Raw genomic sequence first — 27,741 nt, 5'->3', positions numbered from 1 at the left:
ACAATGGCCTCATTAAAGGGAAGCAAAGGCTCTGATACTGCTGTGGGAGAATGCAGTACCTCAGTTAAAATGTTCGACTTAAACTCCGTAGTTGTTAACTGGAGATCAAGCAGCTCCGCAGCCTTCCTGATAACTGAATGGTAGGGAGCAACATCCTTAGAGGGTTCATCTGACGGTGGAGTAATCTCCCACTCAGGAGACAGATCCAACCCACTAGCTTCTTTAAGCTCTTCGAATATTTCATCCGACTCCACCAATTCCCCCTCTTCCGCTTCCTCCTGAAGGTACCTCTGCTCCTCAATAATCCTCTGAGACTCCCTTCTGGAACGAATCCGAATCATCGGCGGCACCGTATTCGAATCCGATGGCGCCGGTGCCGGCGTCGAGCGTGGATCTGCCGGAGCCATCGGCGTCGAACGAGGTCGAGCCGGAGCCGGCGAGGATGGAAGCGGCGTCGATGTCCTCGGAGCCGGAGGATTCCAAGACGGCGTCGTTGGAAAGAATGGTATGAAAGGGGCCTGTGGATATACTTGCGGCACCCCCAAGTTAAATGCCATTGGACCCATCGGACCCGCAGGTGCACCAGAGGTATACATGGCTCGAGCAAACACCCCATACATCGCATTTAAGTAATGCGAGGGGTCCTGACCTGGTCCAGGGAAGGCAGGGTACTGGTCAGGCCTCACCGGACTCGGGCCAACCGGCGCCGACGGTAGAATCAGCGGCGTCGCAGGCTCACCCGGGGCTTGAAGATCTTCCGGAGACGGAGCCGGAGACGGAACCGGCGTCGGAGTCCGAGCTGGAACCGGTGAAGCCGGAGACAAGGAGACCACTGGAGATGAAGGACCAGCAGGCGAATCCGGCACAGGAGAAGGAGAAACAGAGTCCTTACGACGCCGAGCAGGTGACTTCGGCGCCGAGCTCTTATCAGAATGGTGTCGAGATGAGTGCCTTCTCTTTTTCTTATGTTTCTTGGCCCGAGAAGTATGTCCCGAAGTCGACTCCTTCTTCATTTCTGCAATGAAGAGTTTTGCCTCCCGTTCCTTAAGAGCCTTCGTGCTCATCTTCCGGCAGCTGGTACAGCCATCCACGTCGTGGTTCGACGATAAACACCACACACAGTCCTCATGAGGATCTGTGATGGACTTGTGCTTGCCACACTCCCGGCAAGGCTTACATCCAGACTTTTTTGTCGACATCCTCGAAAGAGAACAGGAAAAATTAACCAGAATACACAAAGTATCAACGACGCTAACAACGACGCTAACAACATCGATTCCCGAAATCCGTTGGCTTCGACGGCGCGGAAAAAAGGGAACTGACGTCATCACGCCGACTAGGTCTTCTTATGGAGCCGGTGACGTCAGCGGAGTTGCGAGCGGTGCCGTTCCTCTGTGACGTCGTCTTCGACCTCATCGGCGTGGACTGCTACAAAAGTTTCCGAATGTTGCTGGCGCAGGGGATATTCACAAGGTGAGGAATCCACTGGCAGATGTATCCATCAGAAGTGGATTGTAGGTTAGGTTCAGGGGGCATCTCCAAGATGCCCCCTATTGTGCATTGTACATTAAATCCCACACTGGCATCAGTGCGGGTTTAATGTGTTGAGAAGTTTGATACCAAACTTCTCAGTCTTCAGTGTTGCCATCATGGTGCTGTGGAGTTCGCGTTGACGATCTCCCAGCACCATATACTCTTGGATGGCAGCACTGCACTTACAGTGCCCAGGAATGGACCTGGGTACTGTAAGGGCACAGGGCTCATGCACCTGTACCCACACCACTGGCATAGGGCACCCAGCTAGAGGGGTGGCTGATGTATGCCAGGGCAGTGTGTGTTGTGGGCATGGCACACAGGGATGTGTGCTATGTCGACTCTCTGTTTTGTTAGGCGCTCAGACACTCAGCCTGCAAGGGCAGTGTGTGTGTGTGTTTGTCAGGGTACAGGGCCTCTAAGGGTGGCACAATAAGTGCTGCAGCCCTTAGGGGCCTTCTCTGGTCACAAGGCTCTGGGTACCTAGTGTACCATTTACCAGGGGCTGACATGTGGCCAGAGATGCCAAGTGGGTTTAAGTTTCAACACAGTTTTAGGGAAGGAACATAGGCCCTGGGTACCTGATTGGCAGGAGCCCAGGGCACACTCAGTCAAAGTACATCAGCAATTCAGCAAAAAGTGGGGGCATACCATGCAAGACAGATGGCACTTTCTCACAATAAGGGACTGGGCTGCCCCCACTACCCAGACTCAGGTCAGAGCTTTCTTGGGCCTGACTGGATACTAAAGGAGGGCTGTTAAGGGCTATGGATCCATATTGACTCCCCTTATTGATCTCACCTCCAGAAGGATGCCTAAGAAAGTTCAGTGGACAGATAGCTGTCAAAAGGCATTTGATGACCTGAAGCAGGCCATGTACTCTACTCCCATCCTGCAAAGTCCTGATTACTCCAAAACCTTCATCCTCCAGACAGATGCTTCTGAGATAGGGGTAGGCACAGTATTATCACAACTTAACCAAGATGGCCAGGACCAACCAGTAGTTTTAATAAGCAGAAAGTTGAGCCCCAAGGAGAAACGTTGGCCAGCTACTGGGAGGGAGGCCTTTGCTGTTGTCTGGGCCTTGAAGAAGTTGAGGCCATACCCGTTTGGCACTCACTTCATTGTTCAGACGGACCATATGCCCCTCTTATTGCTTTAACAAATGAAGGGTGAAAAAACCAAACTTTTGAGCTAGTCCATTTCCCTACAGGGGGTGGACTTTTCTGTGAAACACAGACCTGGGAGTGACCATGCCAACATAGATGGGACTCTCTAGGAAGCGGTATCTGTATATACTATACCAAATTAAGGTATAGTGTGTACAGAGTCCAGTGGATCCCCAGAGGTATAACAGAGGCTAAATTAGATATTCACTAACAGCTTGATTTGTGGTAGTGTGGTCGAGCAGTTAGGCTCATCAGGAGGGTGTGTTGAGCCTTTATTGTATTCAATCAGGCAAGACCTGATGGCACACACTCAGACTGAATCCAAACCAGTTAGGTGAGTATGAAAAAGGTATACTTATGTCTTGTATCTAGACCCAAGCAGGACTTGGCACATGTAAGTAGAATATGCTTTAAAATGCAAAGATTTGCATGATAATGCAATTGCAGTTGAAATTGTAATTGTTACAAGTTTGTATGTGCTTTTAAAACCATTCAGAATACACTTAAATTTCTTCAGATTACTTTTGTGTTACTTTTCAGTTACTTCGACTACTCAGGGGGATCGGCCTAGATATCACACCGCGGTTCTTATAAAACACAGATGAGTATGACGGTTCTGGGTTCAAAGCAACGTTACATTGATTTCAATAAAAAAGTCATATTAACATAGAATATTTTAGTAGAAAAATCTAAATATTTGTTCCTATGGAAGAAGAGAATGTTATCGGTTTGCAGGTAAGTAAACGACCTGCAAGAATAGCTGTTTAGGGTTAGAACCAAGGTTCCCCAAGGTTCAAGGAGGCACTCAAATCGCACCACCAGCCGCACTGGGACAGCTGGGTGCAGAGTGCAGAGGCCCAATGTTAGCCGAAGGGGCTTGGAGGCCTTCGGACAGGGGCTGCTCACGAGGCCTCCACTGGGTTATGGGAGCAAGGCTCCTGGGGTTAGGATCAGCACTGCAGAAGCCAACAATCAGCACGGAAGCAGCCAAATGCAGGGTGCAAATGGAGATGTCAGGAGCCCTGTTTCCAATGGACAGTTCTGGTTCAGTAGAAGTGCTGCAGGCTCGGGCATGGAAGTTTCCTGAGGGCGAACTGGCAAGAGTGATAGGTTGAGTTGTTGAAGGATGCCTGGACAACATCGTTTGGGCCGCCCAAGGTGTGGGGCGTCGGGTGCAGGGGGTGTCTTCAGGAGTCAGATTTTCTTACCAGCTCTTGTTACAGTCGGGCGACCCCTCAGGTTGAGGCTGCAGGCATCGGATAGAAGATCGATGCAGGTCAGTGATCACCGGATCCCAAGTCAGGATTGCTGGGGAGACCTCCTCATGGTATGGGGCCACTTGAACTCAGGCCGTGGGCGTCGGGTGCAGAACTGCTAATTCGGCTGGATCTGGGGTCTGTGAAGGAATCTTTGGTGTGAGCAAATCCGGTGCTCACGGGAGACAGAGTTGTTTTGGTGAACGCAGGGCAGGACCTCCAGGTTCTGGATGGCTGCAGGACACACTGGGGTTACACTGGTTGAAGGTCAAAGTCGGGACAGGTCGGTAGGGCTGGGGCCAAAGCATTTGGTGTCCCCTTCTGCCTCGTTCAGCACTGCTCTTTGGACCTTCTTTCTTCTTCTTGAATCCCAGGAGGTAAGGTTCAGGGCCACCACAAAAAAGGCTGACATCTGCTTCCTGCAGCCGTGGCATGGCTTGAAACTTGTAATTTACGGAGGAGATAGTGTTCGCTACCACACTGAGGAAATATTTTGGATACTCAAAAAAATGACAAAGCCAGGAGCATAGTTCTGAGTCCGCATCAGAAGGTGCAAAAAATAAAGTAACTGACATCAGTGCAAAGGGGTGGCACTTGTATGTGGCTCCTGTCTGATACTTTCAGGGCAGGATAGAGTCAGTGCAAAGCCGCACAATGCCACTTACCTGCACATGGGGGCACTGCTATAAAATGATCTGGATTGTATCAGGCGCCTCGGAAACATACTATGGTGAGGAATATGAGGAATATGTAGTTAGAAGTATCCATCAAAAAGCATCCCCCTTTAAGTCAGCTGCTCTGCTTTTGGCTGGCCTCAAAATGCTATCAGTCAAAGGTGTCCTTGGTGCAGCCTGGCGGCTGCCCCTCTGATCGTACTGTGGGTACCACAGACTGTCAACAACACCTATCTACAGGGAAGAGGGGGATGAAGTGCAACAGTTCACCAAAGGTCATTACATCAAAGATCAACCTCAAAACAGCTATCAGGAGAACCACCCATTCTCTAAGTTTCAATGAGATGACGGAGGAGGAAAATCCAGATAACAGAGGGAGGTCCATCAACCAGGAGATAGCAACACGGCTCCCGACCAGGGGACTCAAAGTGGAGGCAAGGGTAAGGACATGTTTTTGCAGTGCTTCACAAGGGGGTGTTCAGAGATGTAATCTTAGCAGTGCCAGCAATAAAAACAGAAGTATTTTCAGAGTCAGAAGATCCCCAACATTTCAGACCTGTCTGAGAAAACAAATGCATAAGATGCACAGAGACCTGAATAAGGTTGGAGTTCAGGCCTCTATTCAGCTCAACCAAAAGTGGTGAAGACCGTGAACTGTTCTGGAATGTCACAGTCACACAAATATGTGGACACTAAAAAGAGACAAAGGTAGAAAGCCATGGCCCACCCTATAATGGAAGGAGGGTGGTGTTCTGGAGAACTGATGTATGCTGGAATACATTTATGGCCTCACTCACACAAGGGGAGAGCTGGAGACATCAACTAGCTTTTTCCATTATCCAGGATATGGGACTGTTAGAAACAACCCCAGTAGAGTGCTTCATATAAATCTCTGCCCCATATGTTCTCACACCCTTGGAGGACTGTACAATGACATTTTGTGAGCCAAGTTATTAGGTCATTATAGCACAAGAAAAATTGCTTGGATTTTTCCTTTATACAGAATTGATGTGCTTTCACAAACCGCAAAACCAAATAAAAGAGTTCAATTAAAATATCTCAGAAAAACACTCGCTGGTGTCTAGGGTGCATGGAAAAATCAAAAGGGCATCAGGTTTGAGAATTTTGTCATTTGAAGGCCGGGACATTACTAGGATTATTAAAGAATTTCTGATCCAATGACTTGTTTTGGTGCACCTACTGTTCAAAGCAAAGTTTGCACTTAGAGTATATTACAAAAAAGAGGAAACGCATACAAATAAATACCTATTTAGAAACAAGCGTTAAGCTCCAACGAGAGAAATTTTACTGTCATCTAAAGAACAAAATTCGGATTTAGAGAGCAACAAGTCACTAGGAAAGTATACTAGAAAACAAGATACCTTGAGTCAAAAGCCTACTCTAAATTTCAAATTAGGTAGAGGGAGAACATTTTAGAAACCATCAATTTGTACAACAAATATATGCATATACTAATAGAAGGCCTTAATCTTACACTTTGGGTTGCAGTATTTTTTAACAGGGATATTTTCAATCAAATGTACAGTACTTACATTTATGTAAGTTTTTTTTTCAAATAAAAAATAAGAACAGGACAAGCAACGTACTTACCTCTGGAATAAGAAGTGTAAGTTTCTTCAACCAATCTTGCAAATAATCACTGTCCGCAAGACTGGATTTTACCAAAGAACAGCAGTGAGCCCAACTCACCAGAAGCCACATTGAATAATGGGTAACTGTGAAAGAAGGTGAACAACAGGATTAAGCAGCACACCCAGTATGCTAAATATTCTGGTTTGAAAATACAACTATGTAACATAAGTAAGGTAGGCTGTACTAAACTAATTTTATGATCCATAACTATGACACATTAGACCATCAAATCGAACAGATTTGGAATTAGTTGTGATATTTGTTACAATATAAAGAAGGTTTACACACACAGTTGCAAATCACACAACATATCATTAGTAAAGTTTCAATCTGAAAGAGACACATTAGTGATAAAGTCCTTACCTTAGAATATCCGCAGGTGTCAGACTGGATGATTGGGAACGTTTTTTGTCAGCAGTACCCCTGCGTGTCGGTAGGAGTCGTCATGCAGCTCCGCGTTCGTCGCTGGCATCGTAGCGGCCGAGATTACGTTGTCGGAGCTACTGACGTCAGTTTTTTCTTTTTCCGCGCCAGCAAGCGCAGATCCGAGAGAGAGCGGTACCCCTAGTTAATATTTTAACTTGGTTTCTGAGAACTTGTTTCTTTTGTTTTGTCGAGTACTCAACTCCTGGTGCAGTAGGATGCCCGGGTTTAAGTCCTGTAGTGCCTGCCGTAGGAACATGTCGGTGGCGGACCCGCACGACGTGTGTCTCTTCTGCGTGGGGCACGCCCATGACCCCGGGGCATGCCTCGATTGTCAGGCAATGGCATCAAAAGCTTTACAGGAGCGTTCCCAAAAGTTGTTGGAGGTCTGACAATCTGTTCCGCACCGCTCGAGGTCCCGCTTCCGTGGGAGGTCGAGGGACCAGTCGCGAAGCAGACACCATTGCTCGTCGGATTCGGAAGTCACGGCGCCATAAGTCAAAGCGACGTCGCTCTCCGTCTACCCCTCACCAGTCGCGGTGGAGGGGGTGGGCGGTCACTCCGCCGCTGCTCCGATGGAGCCTACGTTGTTGCCTGCGGCCTACCCGCCCTCCCGGGCCCGCACGCGACTCTGGACAAAATACAGGTCTTCCTGTCGGCCATGGGCCGTTTGATCGCCCCATCGGGTCCCTCCGGAGCGCCTGTGGGCCTGTTGGGTGGTTCTGCCCCTCTGCCGCCACCTTTGGCCCCGGCTACTCCGGCACGATCCCCTGCGGCGGCACCGGCCTCGGCGGCGCCATCCGGCACCAGGGACGGCGCCGGACTGCGTCAATACTGGATTGGTCTACTACACCCCGATTCCAATTCCAGGTGGGGAGTTTTTCCCATTTCCCCAGGCACCTCGTCCTTACCGACCTCTTCCACAGCTGGCGGACGAAGAGGAGTACTAGGAGGGGTCTGAGGACCCTCTTGCAGCTCAATGCGAGGATGAACCGGACTGGGAAGGTGATTTAGAAGGTCCAGGCGATCTGGATTTCTCTCCATACCCTGGTACCCTGTTCCCTTCTTCCGTGGCTACGGAGGAGGTTGGGACTTTTTCTGTGGTGTTGCGAAGGGCGGCTGAGGCTCTTAACCTCGAGCTCCTTTCTGTGCCTATCAGGACCAATCTCCTGACTGAGGTGCTGCAGCCAGCGTCTTCCTCCGCGGAGCCGCAGCTGCCCTTCAACGACGCCCTTACTGTCATGCTGGGAAGCACCTGGAACAAACCTAACACTTGGGTTCCTGTGGATAAGGGTGTAGCACCCAGTCATCGCCTGGCGACCCCAGCTTTCTCACACAACACCCGACGCCTCAGAGTCTGGTTGTCCATGCCTCTGCCTCGCCGAGCGCATTCCCTTCTGCTCCTCCGGACAAGGAATCTAAGAAACTGGAGCAATCTGGGAAAAAGATTTTCACTTCTGCCAGTTCTGGATTGCGGGCGGTGAATACTGCGTGCCTGTTGGCCCGCTACTCACATTCTGTGTGGGACACCGTGGCACAGGTGCTGCCTCAGTGCCCTGCGGAAGCTCTGGCGGTGCTCTCCCAGGCCATTATCGAGGAGAGAGATGCTGCCAAATTCACTATCTGTTGTGGACTTGACATGGCCTACTCCCTCGGCAGGGCTCTTTCCATAACGGTGGAGCTCCGCTGTCCAGAACACTCTGTTGGACATGCCCTTTGATGACACACGCCTCGGTGGTGTCGAGGAGGATAGCACCCTGGAACGCTTTAAGGACTCTTGGGCTACGGCCCAGTCCTTGGGTCTCGCCACCACGCTCGCTCCCTCAGGGCCCGTTTTTCGCTCCTTTTGAGGTCAGGGTCGAGGCAACCAGGCGCGTTCCTTTCAGAACCGCCAGCCATCGCAATCGCAACCTCAGCGCAGATGCAGTTGTGGGGCCCACCGTGGTGGGTCCCGGGGCCAGCGGGCGGATCAATACACCACCGACCCTGCCACCACCGCCTCAAAACCTTCCTAGTCTGGTGTTTCAGGCCCACCGGACACCAGTGGGCGGCAGGATTCGCCATCACCTCCCCCACTGGTGCACCATCACTTCAGACAGGTGGGTTCTCCAGATAGTCCGAAGGGGCAACTCCCTCCCCTTCGAGTCTACCCCTCCAGCCATGCCACCTCAGTGCCACCGCATGTCGGGGGATCACTTGACACTTCTCCAGCAGGAAGTTGTGGCCCTCTTGGCCTAGGAGGCCATCGAGCGCTTTCCGACACCATAAGTAGGTCGTAGTTGTTATTCTCACTACTTCTTGGTTCCAAAGAAGGACAAGGGCCTGCGTCCTGTCTTAGATCTCTGGAACGTCAATCGCTTCCTCTGGAAGGATAAGTTCAAGATGCTCACGCTTCCTCAGGTCTTATCTGCCCTATACCCGCGAGACTGTCCGGTAGCGTTGGACTTGCAGGATGCTTATTTCCATATCCCCATCCTGCCGGCCCACCGGCGTTACCTGCGGTTCACGGTAGGCCATGAGCACTTTCAGTTCACCGTGCTCCCCTTTGGCCTTACCAGCAACCCTCGGGTATTCACGAAAGTGATGGCGGTGGTCGCAGCTCATCTGCTCAGATCAGGGGTTTCAGTCTTCCCCTCTCTCGACGACTGGCTGTTGAAGGCCGGCTTGCCCCAGGCAGTCGTCTCCCACCTCCAGACTACGGCCGACCTCCTGCATTTGCTGGGGTTTTCCATCAACGTGCCGAAGTCGCACCTGATTCCCTCTCAGAAGCTCCTCTTCATCGGAGCTGTTCTGGATACGGCGCAGTTTAGGTTTTATCCTCCCGAATAGCGGGTCCGGGACATTCGGGCTATAATTCCGATCTTTAGGCCCTGGTCCTGGGTTTCAGTCAGGAAGACCCTGAGGCTTCTGGGCCTCATGGCCTCCTGCATCCTGCTCATCAATCATGCCAGGTGGCATATGCAGGCTCTCCAGTGGGAACTGAAGATCCAGTGGGCGCAGCATCGGGGAAACCTGTCAGACTACGTCCAGATCTCGGAGGGCACTGCACAGGCCTTGCAGAGGTGGCTCACGGACCAGCGTTGGGTCAGCGGCAGATCCCTCTCCCTTCCCCAACCGGAGCACATGGTGGTGACGGACGCGTCCCTCCTGGGATGGGGCAGCCACATGGGAGAGGCGGAGATCAGAGGCTTCTGGTCTCCGGCGGAGTCCAAGCTCCATATCAACCTTTTGGAGCTCAGGACGATCCTACTTGCACTAAAGCATTCCTTCCTTCTATCAAGGGGAGAGTAGTGAAGGTGTTCACAGACAACACCACTGCCATGTAGTATTGCAACAAACAAGGCGGGGTGGGGTCGTTGACCCTATGTCAGGAGGCTCTACGTCTCTGGACGTGGCTGGAAAGTCAAAGCTTTGTGGTTATTAACTTTGAAAACTGTCTTCCTGGTGGCCATCACCTCCGCTGGGCGGGTGAGTGAGCTCCAAGCTCTTTCCTGTAAACCTCTTTTCCTGGTGATTCATCCGGACAAGGTTGTGCTTTGACCACGTCCATCCTTTCTACCAAAAGTAGTCTCTGCCTTTCATCTCGGGCAAACTGTCACTCTGCCCACTTTCTTTCTGCACCCTTCAAGAGAAGAGGAGAGGCTCCACCATCTGGACTCAAAATGTGCGCTTTCGTTCTATCTCAACCGCACACAACAGTTCCGGGTGGATGACCAGCTCTTTGTCGGCTACGTGGGTGCCAAGAAAGGTCGGGCTGTGCACAAGCAGACTATCTCTCGATGGGTTGTCTTGTGCATTAAAGGCTGTTACTCTCTGGCTAAAAAGGAACCTCTGGTAGGACTGCGCGCCCATTCTACCAGGGTGACTGCGGCTACTACAGTGTTGGGACGCGGTGTCCCCCAGCCAGACATCAGTCAAGGAGCCACTTGGGCCTCGCTGCATACTTTCACTAAGCACTATTGCCTTGACAGTCAAGTCCGGAGAGACAGCTTCTTTGGCTGTTCAGTTCTCCGTGACTTTCTGGTGTAATCTCACTTCGCAGACCCACCAACGGGGTTGGTATTGCTTGGGTATGTATTCTAAGGTAAGGAATCTATCACTAATGTGTCTCTTTCAGATGCACAAGATACTTACTTGTGTAACAATATATCTGTAAGAGACATTAGTTAGTGATAGATTCCTTACCGCCCGCCCTCCCTGTTCTGCGAACTGTTCTCTAGGGTTCAGGTCATCCTTTTCAGGGCCCTAGTTCTGTTGCACCAGTAGTTCGGTCTCTGGCATTGCTCTGCGTTCCTGGCACGGAAAAGTCGTGTACAGAACTGACGTCAGCGCGCGTGGTGCGTCTAAGTAGCTCCTACCGACACGCAGGGGTACTGCTGACGAAAAACTTTCCGGATCCAGTCTGACACCTGGAGATATTCGAAGGTAAAGAATCTATCACTAACTAATGTCTCTTACAGATATATCGTTACACAAGTAAGTATCTTGTACGTTAACGGTCCAATGACTGGTAGGATTCATGTTACAATCTCGACTATGAACTTTAGGCATTTACCATAATGCATTGGGGTGAACTAAGTGCTGGGTGGTGAGACAGTTTGCTACCACCCTCTTTTTGCATGAACTCGAGGTATTATGGGGTCAACCCAACTTCTGAATCTATCCAAATGTCACTGGAAGGCTAAAAGACACACAAAACTCACCCAAAATCCATTCAATTTTTTCAACAAAACGGACTAAAGACAAACTTACCTCATTGTAGGGAAAAGCTTCTTTCCGTATGGTCATCCCCAAGTTTTTCGACAGATGCTGCTGGTATTTTGACTCCGAGAGTGCACTGAGGCCTGCTAACTAGACCTCAGTGCCAGTACCCTGATCCTAAAGTGTACGTAGAATTGGCTGTACCCAATTGGAAATGGCTAACTTACCTGTAAGTCCCTAGTAAATGGTACCCTGGTACCCAGGGCAAGTAAGTTAGGAGGTTACCCCAGGCTCCCAGCACTGATTTGGCCACTCTAGAGGTCCCTAAAGTAAAACAAGTCCCCTAGTCCACCACTGCAGACTGGTAGAGCAGTTGTGTACTGCTAGCCTACCTTTGCCATTGAAAGCAATGGCAAGGCCACCACTTACCCCTGGACTGGTGTACAAGTCTGGCAGGTGTACGGAGTTTTAAAGGCAGAGTGCTACATATGACACAGGCAGGACATGTAATGTACATATCTTGACAGTAAAGCATGCAACATTTTTACTGTGGAAAGGGTTGGTCGCCCAATCAGCAAGTACAGAGTTACATGCTAATCCTCTCAGGTGTGCTAACTCCTGAACGGTGCGACCAAATTGGGCACTTCAAGGTACAAAACAACTTGTTACATGAAGCTCCACTTGTATTTCAAATTGAAATTAATGTAACGTGTTGCAGTTTGCAGCTTTAGCAAAGCTGGCCCTTTGTTACTTTAAAGCTCAGGTGCCTTCTGAGGCACACATGGAGCCTGCTCCACATGACAGCTTTCTGCCCTCTTGGGAAAATGTGCCAACGACTCTCAGGAAGGAGAACAATGATTGCAGGCCAGTGAGGTGTCAACTACCTCCTGCAGGAAATCAATTAGGTGGTAGCCCCAAAAGGCAGGCTTCAAAGAGAAAGCAGCCTTTGAAGGGCAGATGATACACACTTGGGAAGATGACTGCCCCATTGTTTAGACAGACTGGCACTGGGAGCAGTGGGGAAACCGGTAATCAAACCTGTTTCCCCAGGGGTGTGTAGCCCTAAGGTAGCACACTGTAGGGGTGGGCTAGTGAGGTCTAAACACCGAGAGAGGGATCTCACCATCTTGGGAGTGGGCAGAATGGTGCATCCTGGGATATCCAGATGACACTCCACAGGAAATGGTCATCAGGTTACAGGTACCTGGGAACCCGTTGGCTACCACCTGCATACTGCCCTAAGGACACTTTGAGCATAAAGACCTCAGCTGACTTTGAAAAAGTACCAAAGGAGGACTGCACCTGCAGCACCTGGTGGCTAGCCAAGAGAGGGACTGTGCCCGACGTGTCGTGCTCAAGAAGAAGCAGTCTCCAGAGCACAGTCAAGCCAAGATAACGCTGAGGGCCAGCTGACTGGCCTGCTTCTCACAGCACAGGGACACTATAGCTGAAAAAGCTGACAAATTTGGTAGCCTAAAGTCTTCAAAATGCTATCACAGCCGCCAAGGACCAAGAACCGACACACAGAGTTGAGCCAGAGTTTGGTGAGACCGGGAGTGCAGTCAGAGTCACTGGGACCCTCAGAGGGCGAGTTATTAACCCAGGAAGAATTGTCCTGCGACCGCGACAACAGGCGACTTCGTAGTCTAGTGGTGAATGGACTTCTGCCAGTCTGGAGAAAGCTCTGTGAGAAGTAGACCATGAAAGCACGACCACTTCACCATCTTCATGGACCGAGGAATCCCTGCAGGAAGACTCCCGTTGACCACACCACATCCTCCGCATCCTTAAAGCATTTCCGCATCCTTCATCCCTTACATCAGGAACACTCCATAAGAATCCATTGCAACACCAATACAGTGTGTCTTCTCACACAAAGTGGATCAAAGGAAGAACTAAGCTACTAGATAGATACTTCTATCCTATATATCTTCCAAAGTATATGATAATCACACTTAATATAGGGTAGCTCTATAGAGGGACTAATATAAAAAGTTGTGGGACACGGGCATAACAAAGTTATGGACGAAAACCCTCACTCACCCGAGGGTGACATGCTTCATTATTGGGTTCCTCCAACACACGGGGACCGCAAGGTACCCCATGTGGGCTACGACTTCACCCAAGAGGGAAGGAGCAGGAGTGCAAAGCACGGGTTGGATCTACTAACTCAATATGGTAAGGAGGGACAGAGTGCAAAAGAAAAGGAAAACGTGTAAGTGTAGTTAAAAAACTATCTACATAGGGGCAACACCTTTATTCTTCCTGCCTATGTAGTAGTCAATTAAAATGCAAGTGATTATAAGGTTGAAAAAAATACCCTATCTTAGGATCAACATGTTTCTGCCTTGGTGACAAAATAGTTCGGGGCATTCATCAGGATCATAGGATAGTCACTCTGCTAATAAAGCGCTTATATCAAAATGAACAAGTTACTTACCTTCTGTAACGCTTTTTCTGGTGGATACAGTATCTGCCTGTGGATTCCTCACCTAGTGAATATCCCCTGCGCCAGCATTCCACAGAATTTTTTCCCCAGCACTCTACGCCGACGTGGACGACGTCATAATGCATCGGCTCCACTCACGACTCCGTATGACGTCACCGGAGCCATAAGAGAGCCACGTCAGCGTGATGACGTCAGTTCCACCCATTTGTTCCGTGCCCCCGAGGCGCACAGGTGGACCAACGACAGATTCAAAGTATACACAGTATACAATTTACAATCAAATATACATAGTACAGAAACAAAAGGAAAGCTAAATAAAACAAGCATTTCCTACCAATGTACCAGAAAGCATAACAACATCTCAAACAAGACAACTTTTAAGGTATACAAAGGTGGACAACGGGGAGGCGGGTGGGCCAGTGAGGAATCCACTGGCAGATACTGTATCCACCAGAAAAAGCGTTACCGAAGGTAAGTAACTTGTTCTTCTGATGGATACATCTGCCAGTGGATTCCTCACCTTGTGAATAGATTCCCACAGCAGTCTCCACTCCCGGAGGAGGGTGTCCACCTTCCTATACCAGAAAGTCTTGCAAAACAGAGCGCGCGAAGTGGCCCTCCCACCTCATCTCAGAGTCCAAGCAATAATGCTTTGCGAAAGTATGGAGGGAGGCCCAAGTCGCGGCTTTACAAATATCTGCCACAGGAACACCCCTGGCCAAAGCAGATGTTGATGATTTAGCTCTAGTTGAATGAGCCCTAATACCCTCAGGAGGAACCTTACCAGCCAGGGCATAGCAGATCTTGATGGCAAGGATGAGCCATCTCGATAAAGTGCGCTTGTGCACCGCGCTTCCTTTAGAATGACCAACATAACCCACGAAGAGCTGATCGTCCAGACGAAAGTCCTTCGTTCTGTCCAAGTAAAAGCTCACCGCTCTCTTTGGGTCCAGGCGATGAAGTCTTTCCTCCTCTTTGGAGGGATGAGGAGGTGGATAAAAACAGGGAGAGTAATAGACTGCCCCAAATGAAACTGAGTAACTACTTTAGGTAGGAAAGCAGCCCTGGTCCTGAGTACCATCCTTTCAGCATGTAATGTTAGAAAAGGGGGTTTAGAACGAAGGGCTTGAAGCTCACTCACCCTCCTTGCCGAGGTTATGGCTACAAGAAAGACCGTCTTAAAGGACAACAGCCTCAGAGGACAGCTATGAAGAGGCTCAAACGGGGACCCCATCAGAAAAGTTAAGACAAGATTATGGTCCCACTGTGGCATTACAAAAGGAGTAGGAGGAAACTTGTTTGTAAGGCCCTTGATAAACCTTAGTACAATCGGAGATTTAAATACTGACGGTTGATCAGGAAGACATAGAGAAGCCGACAAGGCCGAAAGATAGCCCTTGACCGTGGCCACAGCACATCCCTGCTGAGGCAAGGAAAGAGCAAACTGAAGCACATCAGAAAGATGGGCTTTTAAAGGGTCAATGGATCTCTCTCCACACTATTTAACAAACTTAGACCACCTATATGAGTAAATGGACTTGGTGGAGTGTCGCCTGGCCGATAAAATAACATCCACCACATCTGGCGGGAGAGAGATGGAATTCAGGTTGCCCCGTTCAATCTCCAGGCATGAAGGTGTAAGCTCTGGAGGTGGGGGTGAAGAACCTGCCCCTCCGACTGCGAGAGGAGGTCTGCCCTCAAAGGGAGACGGAGCGGAGGGCACGAGGAGAGGTGGAGAAGATCTGTATACCACACCCTTCTTGGCCAATCCGGGGCGACCAAAATAACTTGGGCCCGGTCTTGGCGAATCTTCCTCAGAACCCGAGGAATCAAGGGTATGGGAGGAAATGCGTAAAGGAGTCGTGAGCCCCAACTCAACTGAAACGCGTCACCCAACGCCCCCTGCATCGGAAACTGGAGACTGCAGAATGACAGGCAGTGCGCGTTCTCGCGGGTGGCGAACAGGCCCACCCGAGGGGTTCCCCACATCCGAAAGACATAACGAACCACCTCTGGATGGAGCCTCCACTCGTGGTTGGCGGAGAACTGCCGACTGAGACTGTCCGCACGTACGTTCAGCACCCCGGCCAGATGATTTGCCATCAGACAAATCTGAAGGTCCTGAGCCCAGGACCAAAGACGCAGGGCCTCTCTGCAGAGACAATGCGACCCCACTCCTCCCTGCTTGTTGACATACCACATCGCGGTAGTTTTGTCCATCAGGACTTGAACAGACTGACCGCGAAGGGAAGGGAGGAAGGCCTTGAGTGCCAAACAAATCGCCCGCAATTCCAGAAGGTTGATGTGAAGCAACCTTTCCTCTGGAGACCAAAGTCCTTTGATCTCCAGATCCCCCAGATGCGCACCCCACCCTAAAGTGGATGCATCCGTTATCACTGTGGCCACCGATGGAGGTAGATGGAAGGGCTTTCCTTGAGACAGATTGCCCTCCACCTTCCACCAAGATAGATCCGCTGCAGCTTCTCTGGAGATCCTGATAGACTCCCTGAGATCTCCGTTGTACTGATACCACTGCCTGCGGAGGCACCACTGGAGCGCCCTTATGTGCCAGCATGCATTGTAGACCAACAGAATGCAGGAGGCGAACAGACCGAGCAGACGAAGGACCTTCAGAACTGGAACAACCGCTCCATTGTGGAATAAAGGGACCATCTCCTGAATGTCGAGAATTCTTTGAGGTGGAGGAAATGCTCGACACACAGTAGTGTCCAGTACCGCCCCTATGAACAGGTTGCGTTGAGAGGGCACCAGGTGAGATTTGGGCACATTTATCGAAAAACCCAAGTCGAATAACAGCTGAGATGTTACCTGCAGATGATGCTGCACCATCTCTGGGGACTCTGCCTTCAGAAGCCAGTCGTCCAGGTAGGGGAAAACCGGAATCCCCGACCTCCTGAGATGGGCTGCCGCCACTGCCATCACCTTCGTGAAGACTCGAGGTGCGGTAGTAAGACCAAACGGGAGGACCGCAAACTGGTAATGTTGCGACCCAACCGTAAAACGGAGATACTTCCTGTGCGACTTCAGGATTGGGACATGGAAGTACGCGTCCTGCAAGTCAATCAACACCATCCAGTCTCCTTGCTGCAACGCCTGAAGAACCTGCGCAAGGGTCAGCATCTTAAATTTCTCCTGTTTCAGGTAAAAATTCAAGACTCTGAGGTCCAGTATCGGACGCAATCTGCCGTCCTTCTTGGGAATCAGGAAATACCGGGAGTAGCATCCCTGACCCCTTTCCTGCTCTGGAACCACCTCTATCGCACCCTTTTGAAGCAAAGCTAGTACCTCCTTCTGCAGAAGAAGTAGGTGGTCCTCTGAGCAGTAACCCTGGCAAGGAGGGTAAGGGGGAGGAAACTCCCGAAAGGGAAGGGCGTACCCAGTCTCCACAAGGTTTAAAACCCAAAGGTCGGTTGTAACAGATTTCCAACCTCGCAGAAAATGGGGCACCCGACCACCCACAGGTCTTACATGATCTAGGATTGGGGATCTAGGGCTGCTTCGCCTGAAGCTTCATTGGGAGCAGAGGAGGCAGAAGATGAAGATGGGTTGCGGCCAGAACCTCTCCGACCTCTTTGTCTCCCTCTATAGGACCTATAGAGGGGATTCTGCTGCTGCTGTTGCAGCTGAGGCTGCTGGAAGGAGCGAAATGAAGACCTCCCAAAACCTCTGAATTTCTTAAGCCCAAATCCTTTAGCAGGAGCCTGCAGACCTAAAGATTTCGCCGTCACCCTGCTCTCTTTAAATCTCTGCAAGACGGAATCAGCCTTTTCACCAAAAAGTCTCTGTCCGTCAAAAGGCAAATCCACCAATGTGGCCTAAACTTCCGTAGAGAAGCCAGACGAACGAAGCCACGCTTGCCTCCTAGTGGCTATAGATGACCCCATTATCCTTGCCACCGAATCAGCCGTATCAAGCCCCGACTGAATCACCTGCCTTGCAGCAGCCTGAGTGTCCGTGACCACTTCCATAAAGGACGCCTTATCACCTTCTGGCAACTTAGGGGCTAAAGATTTCATTGAGTCCATAAGAGCATGAACATAGCGCCCTAGTAAGCAGGTGGCATTAGTGGACTTAAGCGCCATGCTCCCCGAAGAAAAGGTCTTTTTAGCCACCTGATCCGCCTTCTTAGACTCCCTATCCGCAGGAGTCTGAGGAAAATCTCCTGAAGCATGCTTCGAGCATGACGCCTGCACCACCAGACTTTCTGGAGAAGGGTGGGAAGAAAGAAAACCTGGATCCCCAGGAGCCACCCTATATCTTCTTGCCACCTGCCTGGAGACTGCCGGCGAAGAGAGTGGCTTACGCCAGACATCCATAACTGGCTCCAAAATAGCCTCATTAAAAGGCAGCAAAGGCTCACTGGTCGAGGTAGGCGAATGTAACATCTCCGTAAGAAGGTTAGGTTTATACTCAGCAGAGGGCAACTGCAAGTCCAGCAACTCTGCGGCCTTCTTTATTACAAGATGGTAAGAAGCCAGTTCCTGCGGTGGAGAGTTGTATCGAGACCGCTAGCCTCTTGAATCCCCTCAAAGTCATCAGAAGAAGTATCCACCTCACCTTCTTCCACCTCCTCCCTATAACGCTCCTCTTCCAAGACTCTCAGGGTCTCTCTCCTTGAGCAGATCCGAGGAACAGACGGCGCCGGACACGGAGCCTAGGGAGTCGGCAACGGTGTCGAGAAAGGCTCCGAAGAAGGTCGATCCAATCGAAGCAGAGATGGATCCCCAGACGGCGCCGGAAACTGCCACGAAGGCGCCATCGGCAGAAAGGGCATAAACGGGGCCTGAGCATAATGCTGCGGTACTCCCAGAGTGTATGCCATAGGACCCACGGGACCAGTAGGTGCGCCAGATGGGAAGGCAGCCCGTTGGAAAATCCCATACATAGTATTTAAAAAATGCATCGAATCCGCACCCGGAGTCGGGAACTGCGGATAAGGGAATAATCCCGGATCCGGCTGAGGAGTACCTGGTACCGGAGCCGCAGTGTCCTCAACAGGCGCCGCAGGATCATCCGGCCCTGGAGAAAGCTCCTTTCCTTGTTCTTGCTCGGCCTCAGAAGCCGAAGACTCCACTGGAACGGTGACTGCGCCGGGGACTGCGCCTGAGTCCGCTTCGGCGAAGGAGATCTCTCTGGAGACTTAGATGGAGAAGGAGACACATCCTTACTTCGACGTCGAGGCGAAGTCGATCTCGACGCCTTGCCCTTCGAAGACCGGCGCCGAGAGGAATGCTTCCTTTTCTTATGATGTTTCTTCAACTTCGAAGAATGCAAAGTCGACGACTCCGGTCTCGATCTCTCCTCCTTCCTACCTCTCTTCTCCTTCTTAGCCTTGGCCATGAAGAGCTTCGCCTCCTTTTCCTTCAATTTATAGGATTTTAGATCCGCACTCAGATGAAAAGTACAAGTCCATCCAATTAATGTATTTTTAAAATGTTCTTTATTTTCGTATTCTTTCTTTTAGTAGCCAACGCGTTTCGTCCTATTTGGGGACTTCTTCAGGGCTCAATCCATGTTCTTCATATGAGAGTCTGAATGTTTCTCCTTTCGCTGGTTGTACCTCACTTTTCTCTCAGAATCAGTTGGGGTGTTCCTCTTTCATCAGTGGAAGACGGGACGGGTGTCCCTTTCCTTCAAGGCCTTGGGATTCATCCTTCTGCAGCTGGAACAATCCTCCACGGTGTGGTCAGAAGAAAGGCAGCACAAATAATCTTCATGGGGGTCTGTCATTGACATGTGGCTCCCACATTCCCTACAAGGTTTGATACCCAACTTCCTAGTCGAAGACATGGCAATTTTTTTTCAACAGTAACACACTACACGACTACAAAGTAGCAGAAGAGTGCTGGAAAACCGTTGCGCGTCGACGGCGCGGAAAAAAGGGAACGGACGTCATCACGCCGACGTGGCTCTCTTATGGCTCCGGTGACGTCATACGGAGTCGCGAGCGGAGCCGATGAATTGAGACATCGTCCATGTCGGCGTAGAGAGCTGGGGAAAAAGGTTCTGCGGAATGCTGGCGCAGGGGATATTCACAAGGTGAGGAATCCACTGGCAGATGTATCCATCAGAAGTTATACTTAAGCCACAATCTCTTGACCATCAGACGCAATGTTGTTCTGTGTGATGGATCAGAAGGCTCTGTAAAATAATAAAATTATATCTTAACAATTTAGAACATACACCCGTGTGCACCATAAGAACAAGTTACTTACCTTCGGTAACGATGTATCTGTAAGAAACATTAGTTAGTTAGATTCCTCACCTTAGAATATCCCCAGGCGTCAGACTGGATCCGGAAGATTTTTTGTCAGCAATACCCCTTGCGCGTCGCTAGGCGTCGTCTGCGGATCCGCGTCCGTCGTCGGCGTCGTGCGCCGGAATGACGTCGGAGTACTTAGACGCCGCCCTCGCGCGCTGACGTCAGTTCTTGTACATAGCTTTCCGCGCCAGGAACGCAGAGCCATGCAAAGACCGACACTGGTGCCAAAAATAAAATCTAGGGGCCTGAAAAGGATAACCTTAACCCTAGATGTCAGTTCGCAGAACGGGGAGGATGGGTGGGTCGGTGAGGAATCTAACTAACTAATGTTTCTTACAGATACATCGTTACCGAAGGTAAGTAACTTGTTCATCTGAAAGAAACACGTTAGTTAGATTCCTCACCTTAGAATAGATACCCAAGCAATACCATCCCCGGTGGTGGGTCTGCGAACCAAGATCACACCAGAAAGTCCTGGAGAACAGAACGGCCAAAGAAGCCATCCCTCCGGACTTGGCTGTCAAGGAAATAATGCCTGGCAAACGTGTGTAGCGAAGCCCACGTCGCCGCCTGACAGATGTCCTGCAAAGGGACACCCCGTCCCAAAGCAGTAGTAGCCGCCGTGGCCCGAGTAGAATGGGCGCGCAGCCCAACAGGAGGGTCGTTTTTTGCCAAGGAGTAACAAATTTTGATGCACAAAACGACCCACCGAGAGATGGTCCGTTTGTGCACAGCTTTCCCCTTCTTAGCACCCACGTATCCAACGAAAAGTTGGTCGTCCACCCGGGACTGCTTTGTGCGGTCCAAATAAAAGGAGAGCGCACGTTTTGGGTCCAGACGGTGGAGCCTCTCTTCCTCTTTGGAAGGATGCGGAGGCGGAAAGAAGGTGGGCAAGGTGACAGGCTGCCCAAGATGAAATGGAGTCACCACTTTCGGAAGAAAGGAGGGACGAGGCCGAAGGACAACCTTGTCCGGATGAACAGAGAGAAAAGGAGGCTTTGAAGATAAAGCCTGGAGCTCACTCACCCGTCTAGCCGAGGTGATGGCTACCAGAAAAGCAGTCTTAAGCGTCAGCAGACGAAGAGGACAATTATGAAGAAGCTCAAAGGGAGCGCACATGAGAAATGTGAGAACAAGATTCAAGTCCCACTGAGGCATTACAAAAGGGACAGGAGGGAACGTGTGAGTAATGCCTTTTAGAAAGCGTGTAACCACAGGGGACTTGAAAAGAGAAGGCTGGTCAGGAAGCCGCAAGAAGGCAGAGATGGCAGCAAGATAACCTTTCAAGGTGCCCAGGGCAGAGCCCTGCCGGGCCAAAGAAAGAAGAAAGAGGAGAACCTCAGAAAGAGGGGCGGAAAGGGGATCCACAGCCTTTGCTGTGCACCATGCCACAAATTTGTTCCACCGGCAGGCGTATACCGTCTTTGTGGAGGGACGCCTGGCTGCCAGAATGATATCACAGACTTCAGGAGGCAAGTCAAATGGCATCAACTGCCGCCGCTCAATCTCCACGCATGGAGGTGGAGGCTGGACAGGTTCGGGTGGAGGACCGTCCCCTGCTGCTGCGACAGAAGATCCTCCCGAAGGGGCAGACGTATCGGAGGATCGGTCAACATACTGAGTAGCTCGGGAAACCAGTACCTTCGTGCCCAATCCGGAGCCACCAAGATGACTTGGGCCCGGTCGTGCCTGATCTTCTTCAGCACTCTGGGCAGAAGTGGTATAGGCGGAAAGGCGTACAACAGACCGCAACTCCACTCGTGACGAAAAGCGTCGCCGAGCGAGTGCCGCCTTGGAAATTCCAACGCGCAGAACTGCTGACATTGCGCGTTCTCTTCGGTGGCGAATAGATCTAACCAAGGCTCTCCCCACTGCTGAAAGAGACCTTGCGCCACTTCGGAGTTCAGACGCCATTCGTGATCCATCATGCACCGGCGGCTGAGTTCGTCTGCTCTGGCGTTCAGAGAGCCCGCCAGATGTTGAACCACTAGGGTGACGCCCTGGTGTTCCAGCCACGTCCAGAGGCGCAGAGCCTCCTGACAAAGGGTCCACGACCCCACCCCGCCCTGTTTGTTGCAATACCACATGGCGGTGGTGTTGTCCGTGAACACCTGCACGACACTTCCCCTGACAGAGGGAAGGAAGGCTTTCAGTGCAAGTCGGATCGCTCTCAACTCCAACAGGTTGATGTGGAGACGAGACTCCGCCGGAGACCAGAGGCCTCTGATCTCCGCCTCTCCCATATGGCCACCCCATCCCAGGAGGGACGCATCCGTCACTACGACATGCTCCGGTTGGGGAAGGGAGAGGCTCTTGCCCTTGACCCAATCGCGGTCCGTGAGCCACCACTGCAACTGCTGTGCAATGCCCTCCGAGATCAAGACATGGTCGGACAGGTTGCCGTGATGCTGGGCCCACTGAAACTTCAGGACCCACTGCAGAGCCCGCATGTGCCGCCTGGCGTGATGCACTAGTAGGATGCAGGAGGCCATCAGCCCCAGGAGCCGCAACACTAGCCTGACCGAAACCCAGGATAGAGGCCGAAAGATGGGAATCAGGGCCTGTATATCCCGGACCCGCTGTTCCGGTGGATGGACCCGGAACTGCGCCGATGAAGAGGAGCTTCTGAGAAGGACCCAAGTGTGACTTCGGCACGTTGATGGAAAATCCCAGCAAATGCAGGAGATCCGCCGTAGTCTGGAGGTGGGAGACGACTGTCTGGGGCGAGCCCGCCTTCAACAACCAGTCGTCGAGATAGGGGAAGACTGGAACCCCTGATCTGCGCAGATGAGCTGCGACCACCGCCATCACTTTCGTGAACACCCGAGGGGCACTGGTGAGGCCGAAGGGGAGCACGGTAAACTGAAAGTGCTCTTGGCCCACCGTGAACCGCAGGTAACGCCGGTGGGCCGGCAGGACGGGGATGTGGAAATATGCGTCCTGCAAGTCCAACGCTACCATCCAGTCTCCGGGGTCTAGGGCAGCTAGAACCTGAGCCAAAGTCAACATCTTGAACCTTTCCTTCCGGAGGAAGGCATTGACGTTCCGGAGGTCCAAGATAGGGCGTAGGCCCCCTTTGCCCTTCTTGGGAACCAGAAAGTAGTGGGAATAACAACCACGACCTACTTCTGGGCTCGGAACGCGCTCGACGGCTCCCTTGGCCAAGAGGGCCGAAACTTCCTCGTGGAGAAGATTCAAATGATCCCCCGAGATACGATGGTGCTGCGGTGGCATGGCTGGAGGGGTCGTCTCGAAGGGGAGGGAGTAGCCCCTTCGGACGATTTGCAGCACCCACCTGTCCGATGTGATGGACCGCCAGTGGAGCAGGTGATGGCGAACTCTGCCGCCCACTGGCGTGGAATGGGCCTGAAAGCTCGGACTAGGAAGGCTTTGAGGCGGATGCTGCCGGGGTGGATGTGGGCTGACCTCGTCGTCCTCCAGAACCGCCTCGGCGGAAACCACGTCCGCGACCACGCGCAGGTTGGTTCTGCGGCTGGTGGCTAGGCGCACGTGAGGAGGCACCCCTTCCTTCGCCACGAAAGGGGCGAAAGGCGGAAGTTTGCGACCGCGGGGCCGAGAGGCCCAAGGACTTGGCCGTAGCCCGGGAGTCCTTAAAGCGATTCAGCGCACTGTCCGCTTTCTCGCCAAAAAGGCGAGTGCCATCAAAAGGCATGTCCATGAGAGTGCTCTGGACATCGCCCGAAAATGACGTGGACCGCAGCCAGGCGTGACGTCTAAGCGCCACTGTGGTAGAAATGGCCCTACCCAGCGAGTCCGTGGTGTCAAGCCCACATCGTATAGCATGTCGCGCGGCATCCCTCCCATCGGCCAGAGCCTGGGCAAGTCGTGTCCGGACCTCCTCCGGATACAGGGGCAGCGCGTCCTCCACCGCATCCCACAGAGAGTGGGAATAACGGTCCAAGAGACAAGCGGTGTTCAAAGACCGCAGGCCCAAACTGAGGGAGGAGAACAGCTTCTTGCCAAACTGTTCGTCTCTTGGAATCCCGGTCCGGCGTGGCGGTCGGGAAAGAGGATTGGGAGGTGGAGGCCTGGATAACCAGGCTCTCAGGGGTAGGGTGTTGGGACAGAAAACTGGGGTCGCCCGGAGCAGGGCGGTGGCGCCTGGCGACGTTCCTGTCCACAGGGGGAACTGTGGAGGGCTTGGACCAGGTGCCCTGCAGAACGTCAATGAGTGCCTCATTGAATTGCAGCAGAGGCTCAGTGGAGCTTGCTGCAGACTGAAGCACCTCAGTAAGGACGTTAGTCCTCACAGCCACGGCAGGCAGCACGAGCCCAAGGGCTGCGGCCGCCTTGCGCAGCACCACAGAGAAAGCTGCACCCTCCTCCGAAGCCACAGTCGGAGGAGAGATGAATCCAGTGTCTGGTGAGGTATCCAGGCCACTGGCCTCCCCCAGTTCATCTGCCCAGTCCTGTGACAGTTGAGCCTGAACGGCCACAGGATCTTTGGATCCCTCCCAGTTGTCCCCATCATCCGATTCCTGGTATACAGGAGAAAGCAACGGAGCCGGGCGATAGACATAATGTGTCTCTAGCGGCGCCGATCGCGGCGTCCATCGACGCCGTACCGGCGCCGGGCCCGGAGTGGGACTGAACTGGGGCTCGACGTCGAGCGGAGTCAACGTCGGGGGTGGTACCGGTGTCGACGCCGGCGGAGGAGGCATGACGAGGTCGACCGTTGTCGGCGGGGACTCGAGAACGGGTCCCTCGGGCGCTTGCGGCGTCGAGGCCGGAGACGTCAACGGCGCCGGGGCCGGAGCCACCGGCAGGCAAGGCAGCCCAGTCGGGTCCGTGGGGCCCGAAGGCGCACCAGCGGGCGCCGACGGCGGAGCCAGGTTCCTCATGGCCGAGAGGAAGGCACTGACTTCCGCCGGCGTCGCGTCAGTCCCAGGGACCGGAGGGTATGGGGACGTGCGTGGCGCCTGCGGCTCCGCCGGAGCCGCGGGGGTGGAACCACCCTGACCCTCGGCCGAGTCGCGCGACCGGCGAGGGGAGTCCGAAGAGCGATGTCGCCTCTTGGACTTCTTGGAATGCTTCGACTTACCCGAAGACTTGGATCCCGACGACCGATGGTGACGTCGGCTGCGGCCTCCTCCTGGACCGGGATTGAGAGGCTCGCGGGGCCGAGTGGCGAATCTCGAGAAGCTTACGGGACCGCTCCCGTCTAGCCTTCGAGGTCAGGGCCTTGCAGTCCGAACACGACTCCGCGTCGTGGTCGAGGCCCAAGCAGTAAAGGCACCGGCGGTGATGGTCCGTAACCGACATCAGGCGGTTACAGTCAGCACAGGCTTTAAAACCAGGCATCCTACCGGCACCGGAGTCGAGACAGGATCAAAAAGGATCGAAAAAGTTAGTCAAAAAGTGACTAAAGGGGTAGCTCTCCTGGATCTGCGCTTACTGGCGCGGAAAAAAGAAGAACTGACGTCAGCGCGCGAGGGTGGCGTCTAAGTACTCCGACGACGTCATTCCGGCGCACGACGCCGACGACGGACACGGAGCCGCAGACGACGCGCAAGGGGTATTGCTGACGAAAAATCTTCCGAATCCAGTCTGACGCCTGGGGATATTCTAAGGTGAGGAATCTAACTAACGTGTTTCTTTCAGATCCCAGTATTCAGTGGCAGAATTAAAATTCTTACCTATAGCATATTGTTTGTGTGTTTACTCAATCATCAGCAGAGTCTCACACCAGTCCGACATGCTAGTAGGAAACGTAATTGCTTGTTAGCATAAAGAATAAAGGTGTTGCCCCTATGTAGATAGTTTTTTAACTACACTTACACGTTTTCCTTTTCCTTTGCACTCTGTCCTTCCTTACCATATTGAGTTAGTAGATCCAACCCGTGCTAGCTCATTCCCTCTTGGGTGAAGTCGTAGCCCACACGGGGTACCTTGCGGTCCCCGTGTGTTGGAGGAACCCAATGATGAAGCATGTCACCCTCGGGTGAGTGAGGGTTTTCGTCCATAACTTTGTTATGCCCGTGTCCCACAACACCAATACAGTGTGTGGAACTAATGAAGGACTGCTTCTTCTATGAAGGTAACTGTTCTCTAGGACTATGCTGTTCCCCTTGACTAGCTCCCTGCCAGAGATGGTCACCACAAATACTTGTAACCTACCGCATTGCCACTTACCTAAGGTTTCCTTTAAACATTTTTTAAAGTGTCCAAATGGTTGACTTTTTCAAGGTTTGTTGGCAGCTGAGTGAATTTGCTTTGATTTATTAGTGCTTGTAAAATCTTTACCTTCAGAACCCTCTGGTGGATCTTTTTTGTTCTAGTGTCTAAATTCTTATAAAAATAAAGTCTATTTTTATAAAATTGGTGACTGATTTCTTAAGTGCCGTGTTGATTTCTTCTACAATTGTTTTGGTGGTTTAAATGCTTTACACTGGTGTAGGATCTGCTTCACATGGGTACCCCCACTTTTTGCTGGTGTTTCACTGTTTTTCGACCTTAGTCCGGCTGTGGCCCTGCTAATCAGGACCACAGCCTAGCTGCTTCCTCTCTAAAACGGTTTCCCTGTACATTAGGCACATATCTAATTTGATTCTGCAGTGCCTTATAAGCCCCTAGTATATGGTATACTATGTACCTAGGGCATAGGTACCTCAGAGGCCTACCAGGGGCTGCAGCATGTATTATGCCACCCCTGGGAAGCACTCCAAAATGACACCACAGGTCTGCTACTGCATCTGGGTAAGGGTGTGCTTGCACCCCTTACTGTGGTATAGGCTACCTATATCACTACCCTATACAGACACATATAAACCAAAAAGCCACTCCTATGGCAGGCCTTTACAATCCTTAAGGCAGAGTGCTTGGTCTTATGTGAGAGGGTGCCCAAGCATGGGCTAATCCCCTCTGCAGCATTCAGAAATACTTCCTTAAGGCTGTTCTGTGATACAGCCAAACCATATACTCTTAAGTGCATTATAACCTTGCGGTAAATGCTAACTTTGGGAAGGCTGCATCAAAACATGTTGTGTTTGGTGTCAAACGGTTTGGAATACTACCCCCCCCCCCGCCAGTTCTGGCGGCGGGAGTAGCATTCCACCCTTCTAGAGGGAGAGACATGTTCGCACTGGCTAAACCCGGTTAAAACTTTCCAAAGCCCTGGCATAAAAAAATGGATGCCACTGCCAAAGACACGGGTCTGGCCTCCTGCTGCTGGGGGAAACTCCGGCAGGGGAGGCCTGGACAATAGGATTCCTGTCACAGGGAGGTGTAACCACATCCCCAGACAGCCAGATGTGTATTGGGGCAGGGTGGGTGCATTCAGAGAATGCTTTTGAGACACTGCCTGGGGCACACAAGGTGTCCCCGTGCATAGCACAGTTCAAACCGGTTGCAGGGGCACTCACCCCTGCTCTGGCGCGAAACTGGACAAAGGGGAAGGGGTGTAACCACCCCCACCCCAGGTCCACCCATAGTTGGGGCCTTAGAGTTAGTCCATCCCCTAAACTTAGTTTAAGTATAGGAATCCAGTCTCTAGGACTTTAGATTACCCTGGACCTTCGACTTTCTATCACAACTAGGAGAAAGAAGAAATCTCCCTTGGGGTCAAGGAGTGACTCCCCTG

General features: G+C 51.9%; 1 protein-coding gene across 1 annotated transcript in view; it reads right to left on the bottom strand.

Moving 5' to 3' along the window:
• USP34 (ubiquitin specific peptidase 34) overlaps nt 1-27,741 on the bottom strand; it is a 2,509,780-nt gene that overhangs the window by 1,809,962 nt on the left and 672,077 nt on the right. The window contains exon 36 of the mRNA XM_085612349.1: nt 6,244-6,368. Within this exon, the coding sequence (XP_085468475.1) occupies nt 6,244-6,368 (125 nt within the window). The remainder of the gene's footprint in view (nt 1-6,243; nt 6,369-27,741) is intronic.

Source organism: Triturus cristatus, chromosome 6 (genome assembly GCF_964204655.1).
Source record: "Triturus cristatus chromosome 6, aTriCri1.1, whole genome shotgun sequence".
NCBI lineage: Eukaryota > Metazoa > Chordata > Amphibia > Caudata > Salamandridae > Triturus > Triturus cristatus.
The sequence above is the reverse complement of the archived record's forward strand: the minus strand, read 5'-3'. Positions and strand labels throughout refer to the sequence as shown.